Source organism: Rhipicephalus sanguineus, unplaced genomic scaffold (assembly GCF_013339695.2).
Source record: "Rhipicephalus sanguineus isolate Rsan-2018 unplaced genomic scaffold, BIME_Rsan_1.4 Seq453, whole genome shotgun sequence".
NCBI classification, from domain to species: Eukaryota; Metazoa; Arthropoda; class Arachnida; order Ixodida; family Ixodidae; genus Rhipicephalus; species Rhipicephalus sanguineus.
In genome coordinates this window covers 96,614-114,189 of record NW_023615285.1, presented here as the reverse complement: position 1 = coordinate 114,189, position 17,576 = coordinate 96,614, and the positions used below count along the sequence as shown (strand labels likewise).

General features: G+C 48.3%; 1 protein-coding gene across 1 annotated transcript in view; it reads right to left on the bottom strand.

Moving 5' to 3' along the window:
• The window catches only part of LOC119377392 (protein crumbs-like), a gene marked incomplete at its 3' end in the record, with an annotated part of 119,367 nt that overhangs the window by 58,253 nt on the left and 43,538 nt on the right, over positions 1-17,576 (bottom strand). Inside the window, exons 5-6 of the mRNA XM_049411584.1 lie at positions 6,160-6,410; positions 4,169-4,454 (exon numbers count right to left, since the gene is read on the bottom strand). Coding sequence (XP_049267541.1) covers positions 4,169-4,454; positions 6,160-6,410 — 537 coding nt within the window. The remainder of the gene's footprint in view (positions 1-4,168; positions 4,455-6,159; positions 6,411-17,576) is intronic.

Sequence of the window (17,576 nt, the reverse complement as noted above, 5' to 3'; positions counted from 1 at the left end):
CAAAGCGAACAGTAATAACGGTCAAACAATTTCGAACAAAATAGTGGTAGTAGTAGTAATTGGTGAATACCACATATTTGGGAAAGAAATAAAGCCACATCATTTATTTAGTTATGTGTAAAGGCCGGATTTTTAGGCATTAAAAAAGCGTGTTTTAGGCGCCAAAAATAGGCAGGCAAAACAGCGTTTTAGGCCTCTAATATCGTAAATGTAGGTGCAAATAAATTTTTACATAAATGCAAATAATTTCAAAGAGAGATGTGCTCGATGTCTATTTACAACAGGAAAACAAGAAACATTATTGTTTAAGGTGGCACACAGGCACCAACAGTTGTCCTTTGTCACGCACGCTTTGCAGAACGCGGTCTCCCCCCTTATTTTGTAGCCTGGTGAGTCAAGTCTCCACTGTCGAATCAACACACACCTCTGTGCCTTTCCTTTCGGCACGACTGAGAGGGTAGAGCAGGAGCAGACATCCAGATCGCTATAATAGCAGAAGGAGGGGAACCTTCCTATTGGCCGGATCGAATCGCATAGAACATTTGCTCCCCAGGCGGTGAACACCTTAACCCTTTCCCTACGCGAGTTTTTTTACCAATAACGATACAAAAGTAGGGATTTTTTCTTCGCCTATTTTATTCTACATGTCTTGAAACAACTAAAAAACTAAAATTTAAAGGCACTTTATTCGCAACATATATATATATATATATATATATACAAGCAAAATATATACTCTTTTTTAAATATGCAGAGGATTGGCTTCACTGCACTGCACCACGGCAAGTGCTCTAATCTCTCCCATCTTCGGTGCAGAAAATGTCTCCAAAATTAAAAAATAAGTGCAGCTACAAGGGCGCCCGTGAAAAAAAGCTTTGGACGCGTCGTGGGGGTTTGTTTCCACCAGTGGTTCTCGAATGGGGTTCCGCGGAGCAGTCTTAAGGGTGCCGTGACACCATCACCCGCGAAAAAAAAAAAGCTTTTTGAGGTGAGTTTTGACCTATTCCCAGTACCAGTCTTGCTCCAGGAACTGTAGCAACATTCTGAACAAGATCGCCTCGGCTGCCCCAACGCCTCAATTAAAACCTAAGACTGCTACATCAGGCTTAGGTTAAAGCCTAAGCAGGCGTCCCATTTCTCTGCTGCTAGCGGGAGTTGGTTTAAACTAGAAGACTAGGTTGAATCCCATAGAGTTCCAAACAGTCAATGTTGCGCAGTAGAATGAATAACGGGCTCAATCTGCTCCCGGAAGGGAAACATGAGGCTAAATAAGTGTTCATACAGGCGCCAATTTTGAAAATAGGCATTTATAGGCACTTATAGACATATAGACACGAACGTCAAAAATAGGTATTTATAGGCACTATAAAAGCCCTCCTCAGCCTCTAATTCATGCTCATATATCAAAGTGGTGCGATAGGAGCGTAAGGAACAAAATAGGCATTTGCCTAAAATCCGGTCTCTAGTGATGTGATAGCAGTTATATGGACACTACAGGTGCATTTTCGGCATCGGCGTAGCCGTGAGGTTCTGCATAAATTGTTCAAGGGCGATAACATCACACCGCACGTCGTATGTTCCATGTGTGAGTGCAAACACGCAAGGGCAGCCGACGATCGCGACTCAATCGGAGATAAAACGCGCCGGCCGTCGTTCGTCCTGCGATAGGCCCATGAGGGGGGTGTCCCGGAGGGGAAGGGGGGCTGCGTGACTCTGGCAGGAACTGCGACCTTTGAGCTGCCGGGCGAGGTCACGTGCCCTAGCTTGACAGGGATCAGCAGACGACTACCTTCGCATGTTCTGCGTTCTCACCACTCAGTTTATGTTGAAGCGATAAGACCTCACGAAGGTCGCTTCGCTCGATGCAGCGGCCGCGTTTCCTTACGCCATCATTTTGTTGAGTTACGACAGGTCAAATGCTGAAGGAGTTGCAGCTGCTAGCTTCACTTCGTATAACATTCGAACTTGTTGCTTCGCTCTTACGGCTAAACTATTTGACTTTTTTTTTCTCTCTTTTGTTTTTTAATGCCAGCAGCATAACCATCAGTACGTAAAATTAAATTACAGACTGTGGTTCAGTATCGAGGCCGCGGAGATGTTTCGCGTTCACCCATCGAGCAACATGGGCACAGCCAGGGTTGCCGTTGGTGGCTACTTTGCGCCAAATTGGCTACTTTACGACCCAGTCTGGCACAAAAATTTCAGGTTGGCGCCATGGCTACTTTCTGGCTACTTTGAACCTCCATGTTAGCGCATTCAGTCGCCATTTTTCTCATTATCTGCAGATAAAATACCGAGCAAGCCTGACGACTACCCTTTGTTTCCAAGCTTTTCTGACGCGTCAGCCGTGTATACGCGTGTCCCAGCCCCGCCATGAGTATGGTGCTCATCGAGGCACCTGAACGCAACGCGCGGTGCGCCTGCTGAGAAGGAGTGATGAAGTTCTTGTTCGCCTAGTCAGTGTCTCACACCCACTATGGAGGATTGGCCAAGAATTCGGTGGTTTTATTAATTTAAATAAAAATCAAGAAATTGGAAATATAACTTACAAATTAAAGATGAAATTAAGTACGCCTTTTGTCTAAGATCAAAACTGACGAAATTGCGCGCATGTTGGCATACGCGTGGCTAGCACGCTGTTCACGCTGCCCGCCCTCGATGCTGACGCTACGAGTCAGTTTCGTAGTGCTGATGCACGGCGCGTGTTTTCGGGTGAACTTGACAGACACAGAGATCCGCTACAAAATGAAGTTGGACCGGTCATCTTCAAGCGGATATCACTACTTGAAGCTGGTCGTGCTTGAAGTCTGCGACTTCAAGCACGACCTTCTTCTACCATTAGTATTCCTACTGACTGGTTGGCTGGAATGTTCCAACCTTACTCTCTCTCTGGCAATTACTATATCTATTCTATATAGAATGTATACAGGTGCACGGAACTTATAATATGTTCATTTATTTGCAATTTGCTTACAGCTTGAAGACCAAGCATGAGGAGAAAATAACTGCTCGTATGCTATTTTATTGCTGACACAAAATGGTACTATATATTACTCAATGATAAAAACTCTTTTCATAATACCGATTTTCTGCCATTTGGCTACAAGTTTGGCAATAAGGTTAAAAGACGTGGCTACTTTGGCTACTTTTAGCTTGAATTCTGGCTCCTTTTCGAATCTACCCAACGGCAACCCTGGGCACAGCGTCATTGCGATTTCGCGGGTGCAGATGCCGCATCCAACCTTGACTGCACAACTTTGGCAGCTTAGGCAGTGCAACATATCTGAGGATCCGAATGCCACTTCTAAGGCCCGCAGTCCCGACCGTGCACGTAACCGCACTCACGATAAGCGCACAGTTGCTCAACAAGCATGCAAACTTTTCGCGACGGTTTCCGCCCATCAAAGCGAAAGATGAACTTTCGTCACGGTCATACCGCATTGGTTGATATGCCTAATCAGCGTGACTTCTCCGTCGGCCCCCGAATTAGCAGTTAGGTACCTGAGAAACCACATCGCCAGCGAAAACGAGGCTACGGAGGAGAACCTTAATTGTTGGTGTTTAACGTCCCGAAACCACGATATGATTACGAGAGACGCCGTAGTGGAGGGCTCCGAAAATTTCGACCACCTGGGGTTCTTTAACGCGCACCTAAATCTAAGCACACGGACCTCAAGCATTTTTGCCTCCATCGAAAATGCAGCCGCCACGGCCGGGATTCGATCCTGCGACCTGCGGGGGAGGAGAACCTGAAAGGCATAATTTTATGTCCCAAAATTGAGCGAAACGCCGCACAGGCCACGGAATCCGAAACTTTACCGAATAAACTTACGGCACCTTCGACAAATCGCACCCGTGTGGTGCGCCGTTTCGTCCAATCATCGTAGCGCTTTCGCGCACTGGTGCGCACCGGTTCGATTTGTCGAAGATGCCACAAGTATATACTACATGTTTCGGATGCTCTGGCTCGTGCGGCGTTTGCTGTAGTGTGCAAGTGACTGTTAAATAGAAATAAACTAACAGAAGACTTTTTTTTTTGCGTGGTCTCGAAATGTTATACAGTGAATGGGTTAAAAATCAACAAATTCACAAGTCATCCAAAATGAGAATAAAAGAAAACACACAGCAGGTATATAAGTATCATGAATCCAGATTGTGCATTACTTACTGCAATGCTGCCCATCTGGCAGAGGGCAAGAGCCCCACGCCGGGCTTCCGACAGCGTGTGCAGTCTCCAGGATGAGGTTGGCACCTCCGGATAGGCAGCCACGAAACCCAAAAGGTGCCACCACCGTCGACACAGCAGCTTGCGACGCCACAGAGAGCAGGTAGGGCCTGATGGCGTCACTGGCCATGAGCACCGGCTCATGTTCGCCAACGTGCAGCCACACGAGGCCATACATGGGGCGTATGGACACCCAGTGCAGCTGATTGTCCGTCACATTGGCACCCACCTGAACATCAGTCGCGCACTCGTTGAGGTACGGCAATAGAAACCAAGTTTGCAACTGCACTGACATTTTCCAGTAGGTGTGGTCGTGCAATTACAATCACGCGTGAACTTCCATCTCCAGAGCTGTTCTCGTACAGTGAAAGCCTGTCATAACGAAGTTGCATCCTACATGAAAGTACCTTTGCTATATTTGACATTTGTTATAAGCAAATATTTGCTCAATGCCAGTGTTCGGGCGAGACATCTTTTAAATACTTACCACATTACATCCGATTACTACCAATATCCGTATTCGTTACATCGAGGTTTCACTATTTTATTTGATATTTGCTCTTGAATAGCAATAAATCTCATGCAAATGCAGAAATTAGGCATACTGTTAAACTGCAGAGGCTGCCTGTATACAGAGCACTGCGTCCAATTTACTCAAGCGTAAACGCACGAAACGGTAAATTTATTCTTGCATCTGACATATTCGCATTCTTTTCACAGTGGTGTTACCAGTCGCAAGCGAGTCTCTCCTATCAACATTACATTTTTGAGTGACCTTATCGCCCATCTTAGTCAAACATAATTCAAGAGGACATCATCATGACGGAGACGCATTGCTAGAATCTTTCCCATGACACGAAAACCACAAAAAGAGCTTTAAAACCAGATTTTTTTTTTCTTTTTTTTTTTTCGGTCAGTGAGTTCATATTTACATAGCTTACATAGCATTAGAAACAAACAAACAGTTTCTTCGCATGCATATAGAACTCTTCAGAAAGGGCGAATGATGTAGGGACGGAGGCCGCTTCCCTATGCAACCTCTCACGATTTACATCAATGTGCGATGCGGAGGCAACTTTACCGTACTTTTGCACCACGTTTGTGTATGGCCACAGCTGACGCTCCGCATTTATAGCTTTGTATCTGCTATTTGTACTTGCGTATGTATTGGCCATTAGATTTGAAGACCAAATCGAACTATGGGACACCATTCGATGCGTCATTCCAGAGCTTCAAATATTCATACACCTCTAGATTTTGGTCTCCATGAGAATGCGGCCGGGATTGAACCCAGGACAAGGAGCACAGAAGCGCAATGCCATAGCCATACACTGAGATGGCAGCAGCAGATTAACCAAGAGGAGCACATAAGGTGTCACTGCAGCATGCAAGAACAATTAGATGGTAAGATGGCCATGCGGAAGGCGGAAATCGCGCCCGCACTATAAGGAGTATTCAGACGGGGGAGAAATGCTCGGGGGAGACGAGGGGATTGCGGATCACGTGACCGCGACGTCACGGATTAGCGAGTGGGCGTGACCCCCCCCCCCCGCGCCTCCTCAGGGGAGACGGGGACCTTTTCACCGAAAGGACAAACAATCCCCCGGCGGTGGGGGATATAGCGAACTTTCGAGCTCTTGTTTGGCCACATTGTTGCACTTGCTCCTGCAAAGAGCGGCAGCGGGTGTACAGTCTGCAGCTACATGGTCGTCTGCAGCTCGTCGTCAGCAGCTCGTCAAACGGGTGGTGCAAGCCAAAAGAGTAGTCTAGTAACACTGGTCTCCCCCTCCGTTCGCCTCGTCCGTGTGAGTGGGGGACATTTGTGGAGACTTCTCCTCGCAAGCTGACGTCACTACGCTCCGCCTTTATCCCCCGAGCATTTCTCCCCCGTCTGAATACCCCTATAAGAGTGAAACAGTGTGTGCGGCACAGACCACGACGGAATCCTTGAGCCCGTTGACGAACCAGCTGAGCTCAAGCGGGCCGTTCGAGAGGACGGCCACCGAGATGGAGTCGTTGCCGAAGCTCTGCCGCAGTATCGTTCCATTGCTACACGTTCGGAAGGTCAGGCTGGTGATCGTACTCAGCATGGGCTGCGAGTCGTTCAACAGGAGGCGCGTGGATCCATTCAGGAAGACCTGCGAGGCCCCGCACGCCAGGTCCCACAAGAGGACCAGGGTCAGGCCTGCAATAAAACAACGCGGAAAGGAACAGGTGAATCCAGTGTCAGCTGTATTTCTGTGGTGCAGTTAGGACACGCACTACTGCATGAGGTTAATTTTGACAATGACCTCTTCCATTTTGTTTCAGCCTGGATGACCCAGGACTGCCCGAAGCGATGCTCTCAGCCAATGAGCGTTGTGCAATTCAGCATGTCATGAACAGTCAAGCACGACAAATCGACTTAAGAAGAGAAGTTCAGCGCAAATCAAGACGGCCCCACAAAGGATAGAAGAATAGCACATCAAGGAAAAGGGAGCCGATTCTGTGAGTGACACCTCTATTTCTTTGTACTCCTCAGAATACGAATTTATGCGTGCGCATCTTGCCTAGGTATCTGTGTGTTTACATGTGCAATACGATGCTACGCGTGCGCATGCAAGCATTGTGGTGGTGGCATATATGTGCGATGCTGAGAGAAGAATAAAGAAGTTGTTAGTAAGCGATTGCTTCTCTCTTCTATTCTTTGTGGTCCGTCTTGATTTGCGCTGAACTTCTCTTCCTAAATGCTATGTACCAACCAGGCCCAACAAAAGTTTTACGACAAATTGAAGAGGTTCAGTGACAAACAATCGTGATATTCCGGAGATACATACGAGGTGCTGTGCGAGCAAGTGGTTGGTTTGGCGTGACTGCCACGGCGTCAAGCATGTTTAGCGGAAAAGCAACTAGGTTGGCCTGGTAAGCCTGTAAGTGCATGAAAATGATGTAGGTGCACGGCAGCGCCGGCGAGATGTTGTTACCTCAGATATATCAGTGAACGAAAACAAACAATAAACTTCACGGCAGCAGTAATATTGAAACGGTGCAGCCAGTACTGCATGTGGCCCTCACTCCCATACCCCTTATCTAGGATCGTATTTTCTAATGCACCCTTTTATGTTCCATTAATTCCATTCATCCCATGAAATATGTAACGAAACGTCACAAGACATCAGCCCTTCTAAACGTACTTGATCCCAACGCAAAATTCACAACATATGCGCGCAGGCTTTTGATGTCGCGTGCATGCAGTCAACTCATGTATAGTCGTATGTAACTTAAAAAGTTCGGAAGGGCACCGCCCACGACCAAAGAGCGGCAGCCGATCGCCTCCGCGGCAAAAGAAATAAAAAGTGATCAATATTCCCCGATCACCGGCCGTCCGGCTCATGACGTCAGTCTGGAGTGCGCGCCCGTTGTTGCAGGCATTGTGTTCATCCGCCTTAAAGGAGGAAATGCCGCGGACTGCTAAAGTTTCATCCGACTACAGGAGCTTAACGAAGATCGCGTAGTCTGCCATTTTTACTACGGGAGTTGGGCAAGCAAAAATCGAGGCAGTTTGTTGTTGTTTTTTACTCTCGCGCAACACCGCCAATTATACAATGAACATCAAAGGGGAAAAAAATGATCATAGAAGAACCTACGGTAAAAAAAGTGCGAGGACACTAAAATGCGCTGCACTTGCGGAACACCACCCAAGCAGGCAACGCATCAAGGATCCGACAAGGTGCTTAACTACTGTTACACCAGCCGCGGAGCTAGGAGCTCGTGTAAGCTACAGACAAAGGGCCGCCCTCCACGATGAGGCCTCAGGCTTTCATCTCGCGAAGCAGAAAGAACAATGCACACTCGGCCACACGCCATCCGTGCGACGCGGCGCGACCCACATGTGTGGGTGCGGAAGACCGCCTGAAGACCATTTGACGTGCACAAGCAATGCTGCACTCGTGCCATGCGGTGACGGAGGGAGAATCTTTCTTTGCAAGAGGCGGCAAGAAACATCGCGCAAGAGCGGCGGCGACCCCGTCCATCATCAATCGCGCGGCGGAGATCGTAAAGCGAGCGCAACGTCGAGAGAGAGAGAGAGAGAAAAAGGAAGGCCGCCATTGTCAGTGTGCACTGCGAGTCAGAGCACCTGCCACGTCCCCGCGGTTCGTTCCCTCCGCGCACAATTTGCAGACAACACCGGTTATGTCACGAACTTCCCAGGGCGTTCGACTCTGGCTTGAAGAGAGCACGCAGGCAGAGAAAACCTTGTTTCATCGTCAGCAGTAGCAACGCCGAGATACGTCCTTCGACGCCAAAATAAGGCGCAAACACATGCACACCGATGTGAGCGTACGCCAAAAGAAAACAACCCTAACAAAAAGCGCCACTATATACCAGCTGAATTTTAGTTCACGATAGAGGTCTTTTTACACAAGTTATACGCATTCCTGGAGGTGCGCGTGCTTTAGGGGGCCTCCGGAGGCGATTCTGGAAAGTAGGAGAAAACCGGAACGTCTCCGGCGTTCCGCTACTCTCTAAAATCATGCACCGCCTATGTAGCTGTATTATGAACAGTCTGTATTAGGAAGACGAAATTCTCCTGTAGAGTTGTACGAAAATGCGTTTGCGCATTCGACGTCTTCTGAAATAATGCTGACGAAATCGAAACTACGCGACAACTCGGCTCGTCACAATACTTCTGGGGATGGGGACTGTTTACATCTTGTTTATATTCGTCGGTACACTGGCGTTCAGCCAGATGTAATGCTTATGTTTCGGCAGACTGCACTTCAGCGCACGTGAAGGGGTACTGACACGAAAATTTTCAGTTTTTTTTTTTTTGCGTCAAATGAAAGGCCAAGCCCTCAAGAGCCTCGAAAAGCTAGTGCTAAGCGCGAGTGCACCCTGAAAAAGTAATTACAATATCTTTTTAAACGCTAGTTTCGGTTCCTACTGTACCCTGACGTCACAACACGGTATGAGCTTCAGGTCACGTGCTCGCACAATATATAGTGACGTTTCCACGGCCGCTCCGCACCGTTACGGAGGGTGACGCACAAGCAGCCATTTTGAATGCTTTGGTGACGCACAAGCGGCCATCTTGTAAGTTGGTATCTGACGTCATCACAACTAGCCAGACTGCTGCGTGAAATCACCAGAATTAGTAGTGTAGCCTGACGTCAAGCTAGTGTTGATGTCGGTAGGTTCGCCATGGAAAAATGGACTTTAATGTAAAAAAATATCGTATCGGTATTTGCTGAGCTTCACACTTGCTCAGAGCCGTTTCTGAATACCGGAATGCTCACAAGTGAAAAACAGCGCTAAAAAGAGGGGACAAGAGAGGACACGAGACTTGTCCCGTCTTTTGAGCGCTGTTTTTCACTCCTAATCATGAACCAACCAGCCCAAATGCGTACCCTACTACATGTAATGCTCCTTTTTTTTTTTTTTTTTACACGAAAGTGTGTCATGCCGGGGTCCACCAAGACTTCACGGACGTATATGACGTTCGTAAAATGCACACTCACGGATGAGAAAGAAAAAAACGAGAAGAAAAAGTTCCGCCGCCGGGAATCAAACCCACGACCTGTCGGCCCGCGATGATAGGCGCCCGGCGCTCTACCGACTATGCCACTGACGCACATGCACGAAGTCCCACAATATAAACACTGGTACTCAGTGGACACGCGAGATTCTACGTCACGCAAAATGAAAATGTGGCCGAAAATGATCGTCTCAAAATACGGCCCCTGTCCAAATAACCACGATGAGATGACGAGGCACGCCGCAGTCCGGATTCATTTCGACGACCCGGGGTTCTTTGGCGTGCACACGGGTGTTATTTGCACTTCGCCCCCATCGAAATGCCCTCGCGTGGCCGGGAATTTCTCTGGCGTTTCGTTCCCCGGCGTCACTCGGCGTCGACGCTACCGGTGACGGCAGCCGAAACGTCTACGTCTACCTCAGAACGTCTCATCGGCAGCGTCCGCGTCGACATCGGAAGCAGTTCGGTGGACGGCAAACCAATCAGCGGGCGGTTGGCGCGACTTCCGGCTAGGTAATGGCGTCGTCGCTGCTGCTGCCGAAATGGCCGCCGCCCGCCTCGGATCTATTAAGTCGTCGCCGTGCAGTGTGTGGCCTACATGTTTTCAACCGATGCTTGTATTTGACTTAGCTTTGTCCCTAAGCAAAGCGCTCGTGATCTCTTCGAGCTGTTTCCCAGAGCCATGCTCAAGTTCATAGGTAAGCTTAGCAGGAATCTCTGTATTGGCCGAATACGTGGCCTCAAAGATGGGCGACAATGAGCGCAACTTCAAACTCGGAGGCCATATATTACGAGTTGGTGGTTCCTTTTAATCTCAATAGCTGGCGCTACAAGTAAAATAAAGAAAAAAAGTAGACCTTTTGGTGGCACTGCCTCATTTTTCGTACTACACACTACAGGTGAGACAAGCTATATTCAAGAATATTTCTTGTAAGTCCATTAACAAAAAATCACAGCATATCCACGGAGTGAATGATGATGAGTGGGCGAAGCTGCGGAGGTTCATCGGTAAACCGTGAATCTTCCGTGAATTCTGCCCAGTACATCATCACCGACGTGAGATCGGGCGCGTTTATACTAAAGGTTCGATGAGAGTTATGACGACTTGCAGCTCACTTTAATTTTACATGTACGCTGTGAATTTTCATTGTTTAGAAAACCATTGCTTTAGAAAACATCTGGCGTCTTTCGTTAAGCAGCTGGCGTCTTTTCGTTTTGCTTTAGAAACATCTGGCGTTCTTTCGTTTTGCTTTTAGAAAACATCTGGCGTCTTTCGTTGGTTTATTTCATCAATCAACGGCGTTTTAAACAAAATTTTTATTGTTTAATCACGCACAGGAGAAATCTCACCAGGCACTACCTTGGAGGTAAACAATGGCTGCTAATGGGAATGAGAGACAGAAGAAGTCGGCTTTTAGCTAACACTTACACTTCTACTTCTACTAACATTTCCTACAGGAACATGCCAATGGCTGCTAATGGGGAATGAGATACAGAAGAATTCGGCTTTTAGTTAACGCGCGCGCTGCGAATTTTTTAATGTTCAACAACGCACAGGAAAAATCTCCCACCGGCACCACCTTGGAGGTCAAGATCTGGTACTAGCGTTACGACTGGTTACGCACTACGACTGCTACGACTACGAGGGACGAACGGGTGCCGCTTTAAGGAGATTCGCCCCTAAAACTGCACACTGCTTTGTGAGTTTTCATGTTCATTCCCTCTGGTCACATTGTGTGACGCTGGGCTGGCGCTGGCCTCAGTGCTTCTCGTGTGGTTGGCCTGGCGCCTCTGGCGGCGTTCATGTAACGACGCCGAAAAACGCAACGCTGGCGTCTTCAAACAAATCGCGGGCTTCAAGCCATTTTCAGCTGTGTTTGCTCTCATTTCCGGCAACAAAAGGGGAAAAAAACGAGTTTCGCAAAACTTTTGCAGCGCGCACGATGGGCACACTGACGAGCGCGCCGGTGGAGCGTGCCGTCGTAAGGGTTCAATGGGACGGCCCCGCTTCCGGGACGGGCCACGCGAACGAGAAAACACTTTGACGGCCGTTCGCCGGCGGCTGTCGTCCGAGTCCCTTTCAACAGAGCATAGAAGACGCATCGCGGCCCGAACAATGATCGCCTCCAGAGACAAATGCGCCTCTCGTATAACACGACGCTTCGTAGCACACAATAACGCGCATATACTACACGAAAGAACGCGCCGCGTGGATCGTGCGCAGGAGAGAACCATTTGCTCTCGTGCACCGCTACTGAAAGAAGCGCTCCATCACGCACGAATACCGCAAAGCAGCCTCGCGGCGTACCAGTGGCACGCATGGTGTGTACTATTACATGTGATGGAACCCGCGCCAACTGTTTCGGCAGCAGCAGCACACCAGCGCAACGATCACAAGTTTGCGCCGAGCTACGAGGGAAGGCCAAAGGGCGTCGTCCCAGCGCCGCATGCGTGGCGGAGGAGACGCTCTCGAAGCTGTGCATAACCATTGCAAAACATCTGTACAACTTCTCCGCACAATGAAAATTCCTCCACCCCAGAGAAGGAGGCGTGGCACGCTTCCTTTGTATACGAAGAATTTTCAAGCAGCGTAGCTGTCTTCTAGACGCGCGGTCACATTACACTGCCTAGAGCACAGTCTGAGCTCGATATTACGGCGATGTCGCGATCGCAGCACTATTTCGTTCGTATTCGTACAACCCTGCAAAGCCTCAACACAGTTATCAATGAAAATTTAGACGCCTTAGCTCACTTTATTTACCGACACGGGGGAGAAAACTCGTAGATATGTATAAAAACGAAACTATAGACCTTAGTCAAGTTCCGCATATTTAAATGAGAATTTTGAAGTACCAGGTGGCGTAGCCAAAGGATGTGTAGAAAGAAAGAAAGAAGCCACGAACATTTAGGGAGAGAACTTCAGCGCTTGTCGCTTCTATTCTTTGTGGTCCGTCTTGATTTGGGCTGAAGTTCTCTCCTTAAATGCTATGTGCCAACTAGGCCCAACAAAAGTTCCACGAACATTGGCACGCACAATTCAACTACTTCCAGGCGCATACGCTTTGTCGAGACTTCGCTTCATTGCACGAAGTGCCACTTCTTTGCCCGAGACGAGCCAAGTTGGCTGCTATTCGAAAACGCCGAAAGCACCCATAATGAATATTCCGCGCGTTTCGGGTAGCTAAAATGCGCAGACGAATGCATTATGGTTAATTTTTGCGTTGCAACATCATATAACTCTCTTACGTAGCCGCGTTCAAACAACAATTTGTTTCGGACCAGCCGATATCCTGTCTGCGTGCGTTCTTAGAACATAGTCAAACAAGTTTTCTATTGACTCTCGTTGTATAAGGTATTTTATTGTAGCAGTATTCGATATATCGAGGTTCGACAGCAGACCTGCCCAACATTAGAAGGGGAGCACTGGTCACTGCCGCTGGGAATTTTAAAGGTCCCTTACTAGGACTGAACATTGCAAACGAACAAAGACGCAAGGTGCATAGACCGCTCCGTATAGCGATCTTGCCTGCAAATTATGAAGCGCATGCATGGCGCGAAAACAGTTCAAATTTATCACAGAACTATGGTGTGCTAGAATGGGCAGTGTGCCGTCTTCGCAGCAAACCAATGGGAGAACGGTGGTCACTTTTACGATGACGCCACCAGTAGGGCGCACGATCGAACGGTGTGCCGGACGCGCGTAATTTAAATCGGAATTGCGAAATTTTCTCCCGTTCTTGAGTCAAATGGTCACGTAACACGATTGAAACTAAATATATTTGCAAGATTTAAACACTTAAACACATTTGGCTTCATTATTGCAATAAATAAAGATGCTTCTGCGTCGTATGAGCTTGCACAATCCGTCTTTTTCACGACACCCCCGCGCATGCGCTCTCCCCTAGCGGAAATGTCGCGAAACGTCTCATCATCTCGGAGGCTTTGCTTCTGGCAATACCGGTTGTCCCGCGCCTACCAAACCCCTACCAAAACGACAGAGGGCAGCACAGGACAATGAAAAAGGCGGATTCCTATCGCAGAGCAGCGTCCGCGGATCGTCTGCATGCTTATTTTGATTGCAAAATGCATAAAAAGGCACATAGCTGTTCATTCCATGCAAATTTGCGGCTGTCTAGCTATCACACTAACTCGAAGTTATGCGTCGAAACACAAGAGGGAGTCCAGAAGGCTAACATTAACAGCATCAGGTGAGTTGCACGACCACCCTCACCTGCATCAGACAGAAGAGCAGTCGCAAGGTTTTGGACAGAAAAAATACAACGCTAAATGACGAACGCTGCTCCATTTTTTATAGTAAAATGATTTTACTCCTCAAAGGGGTGCCAACGCACAGGAGTGCACCTAAATGCACCGCGTTGTATTTGGGGTGTTGGATTTATCCTATGTAAATTAGTCCGTGATTCCAATCGGTCTGCAAAAATTTGAATGCATCAGGCTTCCTCAAACACTGAGTCGGCCACGCACACGAAAAAATTCACTAACGCGTCTTGAGAAACAGAAGGGAACAATCAACAAGTTTCGCACGTTGTGATGCGCGCAGAACATTCATAGTGTCTCCTGTGTGATGTGGAAAGAAAGTAGACGAGGACGACGACGACGACGCCGGTGCTCGCGCGAGAATGCGCCAACTCTGCTATCCTTGGGGGTGAAGAGGAAGAAAAAGAGGAAGGCAGACTGTGTTGGGCGTTCGACGCAGTCGGGTGACCGGGCCCGAGTGTCACGCTCTGGGACGCGGTCCACGAGTTGAAGCTACGGGCTTCACGTGGCCGCTGACGTCCTCCGCCTCCAACTCTTCCCTTCGGCAAGACGCCACGCTTCTCGTCAGCCTCCACAAGCCGTCGCTGGCCTCTTTGAAGCCATCTCGCGCTCCTCGTCACTTCGCCACGTCTCCTCGCGTCGCCCTGCGCGTTCGACTCTCCGACGGGTGAGCCTGCGTCGACTGACTCTCGCTAAGACGCTTCCCTCATGTTCAACTTTTGTTAGTCCATTTCTTTTTCTTCTTTTGTGTGCCTTGCTTGCTCTAGTCTTCTTGTGTCATCTCCATGTTTGTATAAAGTGTGATTCGTTCTAACCTGCAAGCAGCCTCGTCAGTTTGTTAGGAACGTCCACGTTCCTAACCTAAAGATTTTAAGAACCTCACCGTATAATCATTACACACGTGCACGCACGACCAGCGCGGCAACTACAACTACAGATCTCGGAGGCTTTGTATCTCAGCTTACCATAAATTACTTCAGGGGGCGGCGTCAGGTGGCGACACAGTAGTACGGTGTGCTCTGTCACCGCAGTATGGTGGCTAGAAGCCACCATAACCGCAGGCTGTCATCGCAAAAAGAGCCACGTTTCCGCCTCTAGGCGCGAGACCGGTGGTTCTCCATCCAATGTGGATGAGAAGCTATTGCTATAATTCACAAAATTACGCTAAATAGGCTTTTCTTTTCTCCAGAATTTCTTTGGAAAGAACACACAACACAGGCGAAACATTTTATGACAACGGCCTTTAAGAGAAACACAGAAAAAAAAAAAAACAGAGAGAGAAAGAGAAAAAAAAGAGAAAGATCAAGAGAGAAATGAAGATAAAGAGGAAGAAGCAGAGATAAAAAAGGGTCGTTCTATGAGAGGTGCGAACGCTCGGATCTGGAGTTTGGACATCCGTGTCGTGACTAACCTAGCTAAAGCCTATAGACTATGTTACGTGAGGCATATGGGCGCCGCCATCATGGGCTGTTAAACGAATGTTTGTTATCTTTGTATATCTCACACGAACTGATAAAATCAGGAAACACCGAATGCACTAACCCAACAGTTTCCGTGTGTATACGCCCACCGTAGCGCTGTTCGCTTAGTTGTTCAAGATAAAACACGGCAAGGTTAACAGCCCAGCATGGCGGCACCGAAACCCGTCTAAAATAGTATATAGCAACCACCTAGAAGCAACCAGATTAGAGTCAGAATCGGCCAGTCTCCCTATTTCAAGCCCTGGGCGACTTAAAGGCCAACTCCGGCGATTTTTTGGCCATGTCAAAGTAATGGTGCTTTTATGTTCCCGAGACGCTCCTGTTACGCGCCCGATAGCAGAAATACTCGGCAAATTGGAGAATAATTTTAAAGAAGCAAAAAAGCGCAACACCGAAACCGAAACCCAACCGAGTGTGCTGTCTACGTATGACGTAGATGTTGTTACGAACGAACCGGAAGTCGTGCAAGGCATGCCGGTCACGCTGGCGCCGAGTATGAAAAGACGACCAGCGAAGCGCCGGCCAAACCAACGCTGTCTGTCGCCTTGTGCACAGCAGACGCTCGCTGTAGTGGCCGAAGCGCCGAAATTAGCGGTGCCCTCGGCTGCGTCACTTCCGCCGCCTTCCCAATACAGACGTCACGGACGCAATGTTGCCAATAATTGTGGGAAGCCAGGAGGGCGTTTGCAGACAATCTTTAAAATTCATTTGCAAACAATCTGCGCATGTCTCAAGCCTGTTTTTGGCATCAACGACGAAAACGTGCAAATGAACGTACCCAGCGAATTTCACTGAGATCCATCGACCTCGAAAAATCGCCGGAGTTGGCCTTTAATGCAAGCTTCGCCAATTTTTTTTTTTTTTTTTTCACGATGCCACGGCGCATGTGCCCTCCCACTAGCGGAAAAGTCGCGAAACGTCTCTTGATCTCGGAGGCCTTCGCTCTGGCGACGCCGGTTGTCCCGGCTCCTAGCAAAACCCTATCAAACGGCAGAGGGCCGCACAGGAAAATGAAGGAAACGGGTTGAAACCTCGGGCGCGTGTCTTTTGTTTCGTATTGTCAAAAAATTCTGTTCATGCATGGCGCCACGGTACTAGCATTTCGTTTTATGCATGCATCCAGTCTTAAGTCGGCGCCGGCCGGTCATACACATATTGCTTCTGAAATACATAAGCAGAGCGCATGGCGAACACCTTTGGACAGAGGACCCGCTGGGTACACAAGCTTGCACTCGCGCTTCCCCAGTATCTCCTATACAAAGTGTGGACAGATAACGGGCACAGGGCCTCGTCCATTTTCCGTGTCTTAAACGACGCATGTCTGCGACGATGCGTCGCGGGTCTTAGCGGACTCAGGCAGACTTTGGTGTGCCTCTCACAACGTCCGACAGCCGAGAGATGGAGAAACGTGACGCCCACACGAGCGGTATATATATAGGGACTTTAGCTTGTACGTATGCCTTTTAACGTTACCGGAATACCGGACTGCGTTTACCGTGTTATCGGAACACATGTTTTAGAAAAGTTTTAGCTCGCCATACGTAAACGTTTTACGTACGTACGTAAAAGTATACCTTACGTTTGCGCGAAACCACTAAATGGCGATAACTGCATCTAAACTGCAGTTAATTGAGATAATATTGAATTACGGCTGCGGCAGAACCATAAGGGAGGTTCTTAGCGTGTGCAGTATCCCGGAAAAGGGTGTAGCAATACCGGGTTACCGAACGATGGTGTCGACATCTTGTGACGCTTCGTGCAACCACAGTCATGGACATGTTTGTTTTCGCTTCGTGTTTTTGAAGGAAAAAAAATGATTAAAAAGGCAACTCATTCGTAATTATGCCGCTGCAAGGCGTTTACATTGGAAGTTAAATGTCCAATGTTTCTGCAATAACAATTTTGTACTTGCCTGGTTCACCTTAGCCCCGCTAGATGGCGCCGCCTATCCAGCATGTCTTCCAGTATTGTGCATGAAGTCAGAGATACAATCAGGAATGGATGTAAATCAAAGGACGGTGGGCCGCCTCGCGTTGGGCGCCCACGGGAAGACGACAAATGAGGCTGTAAAAGGTGA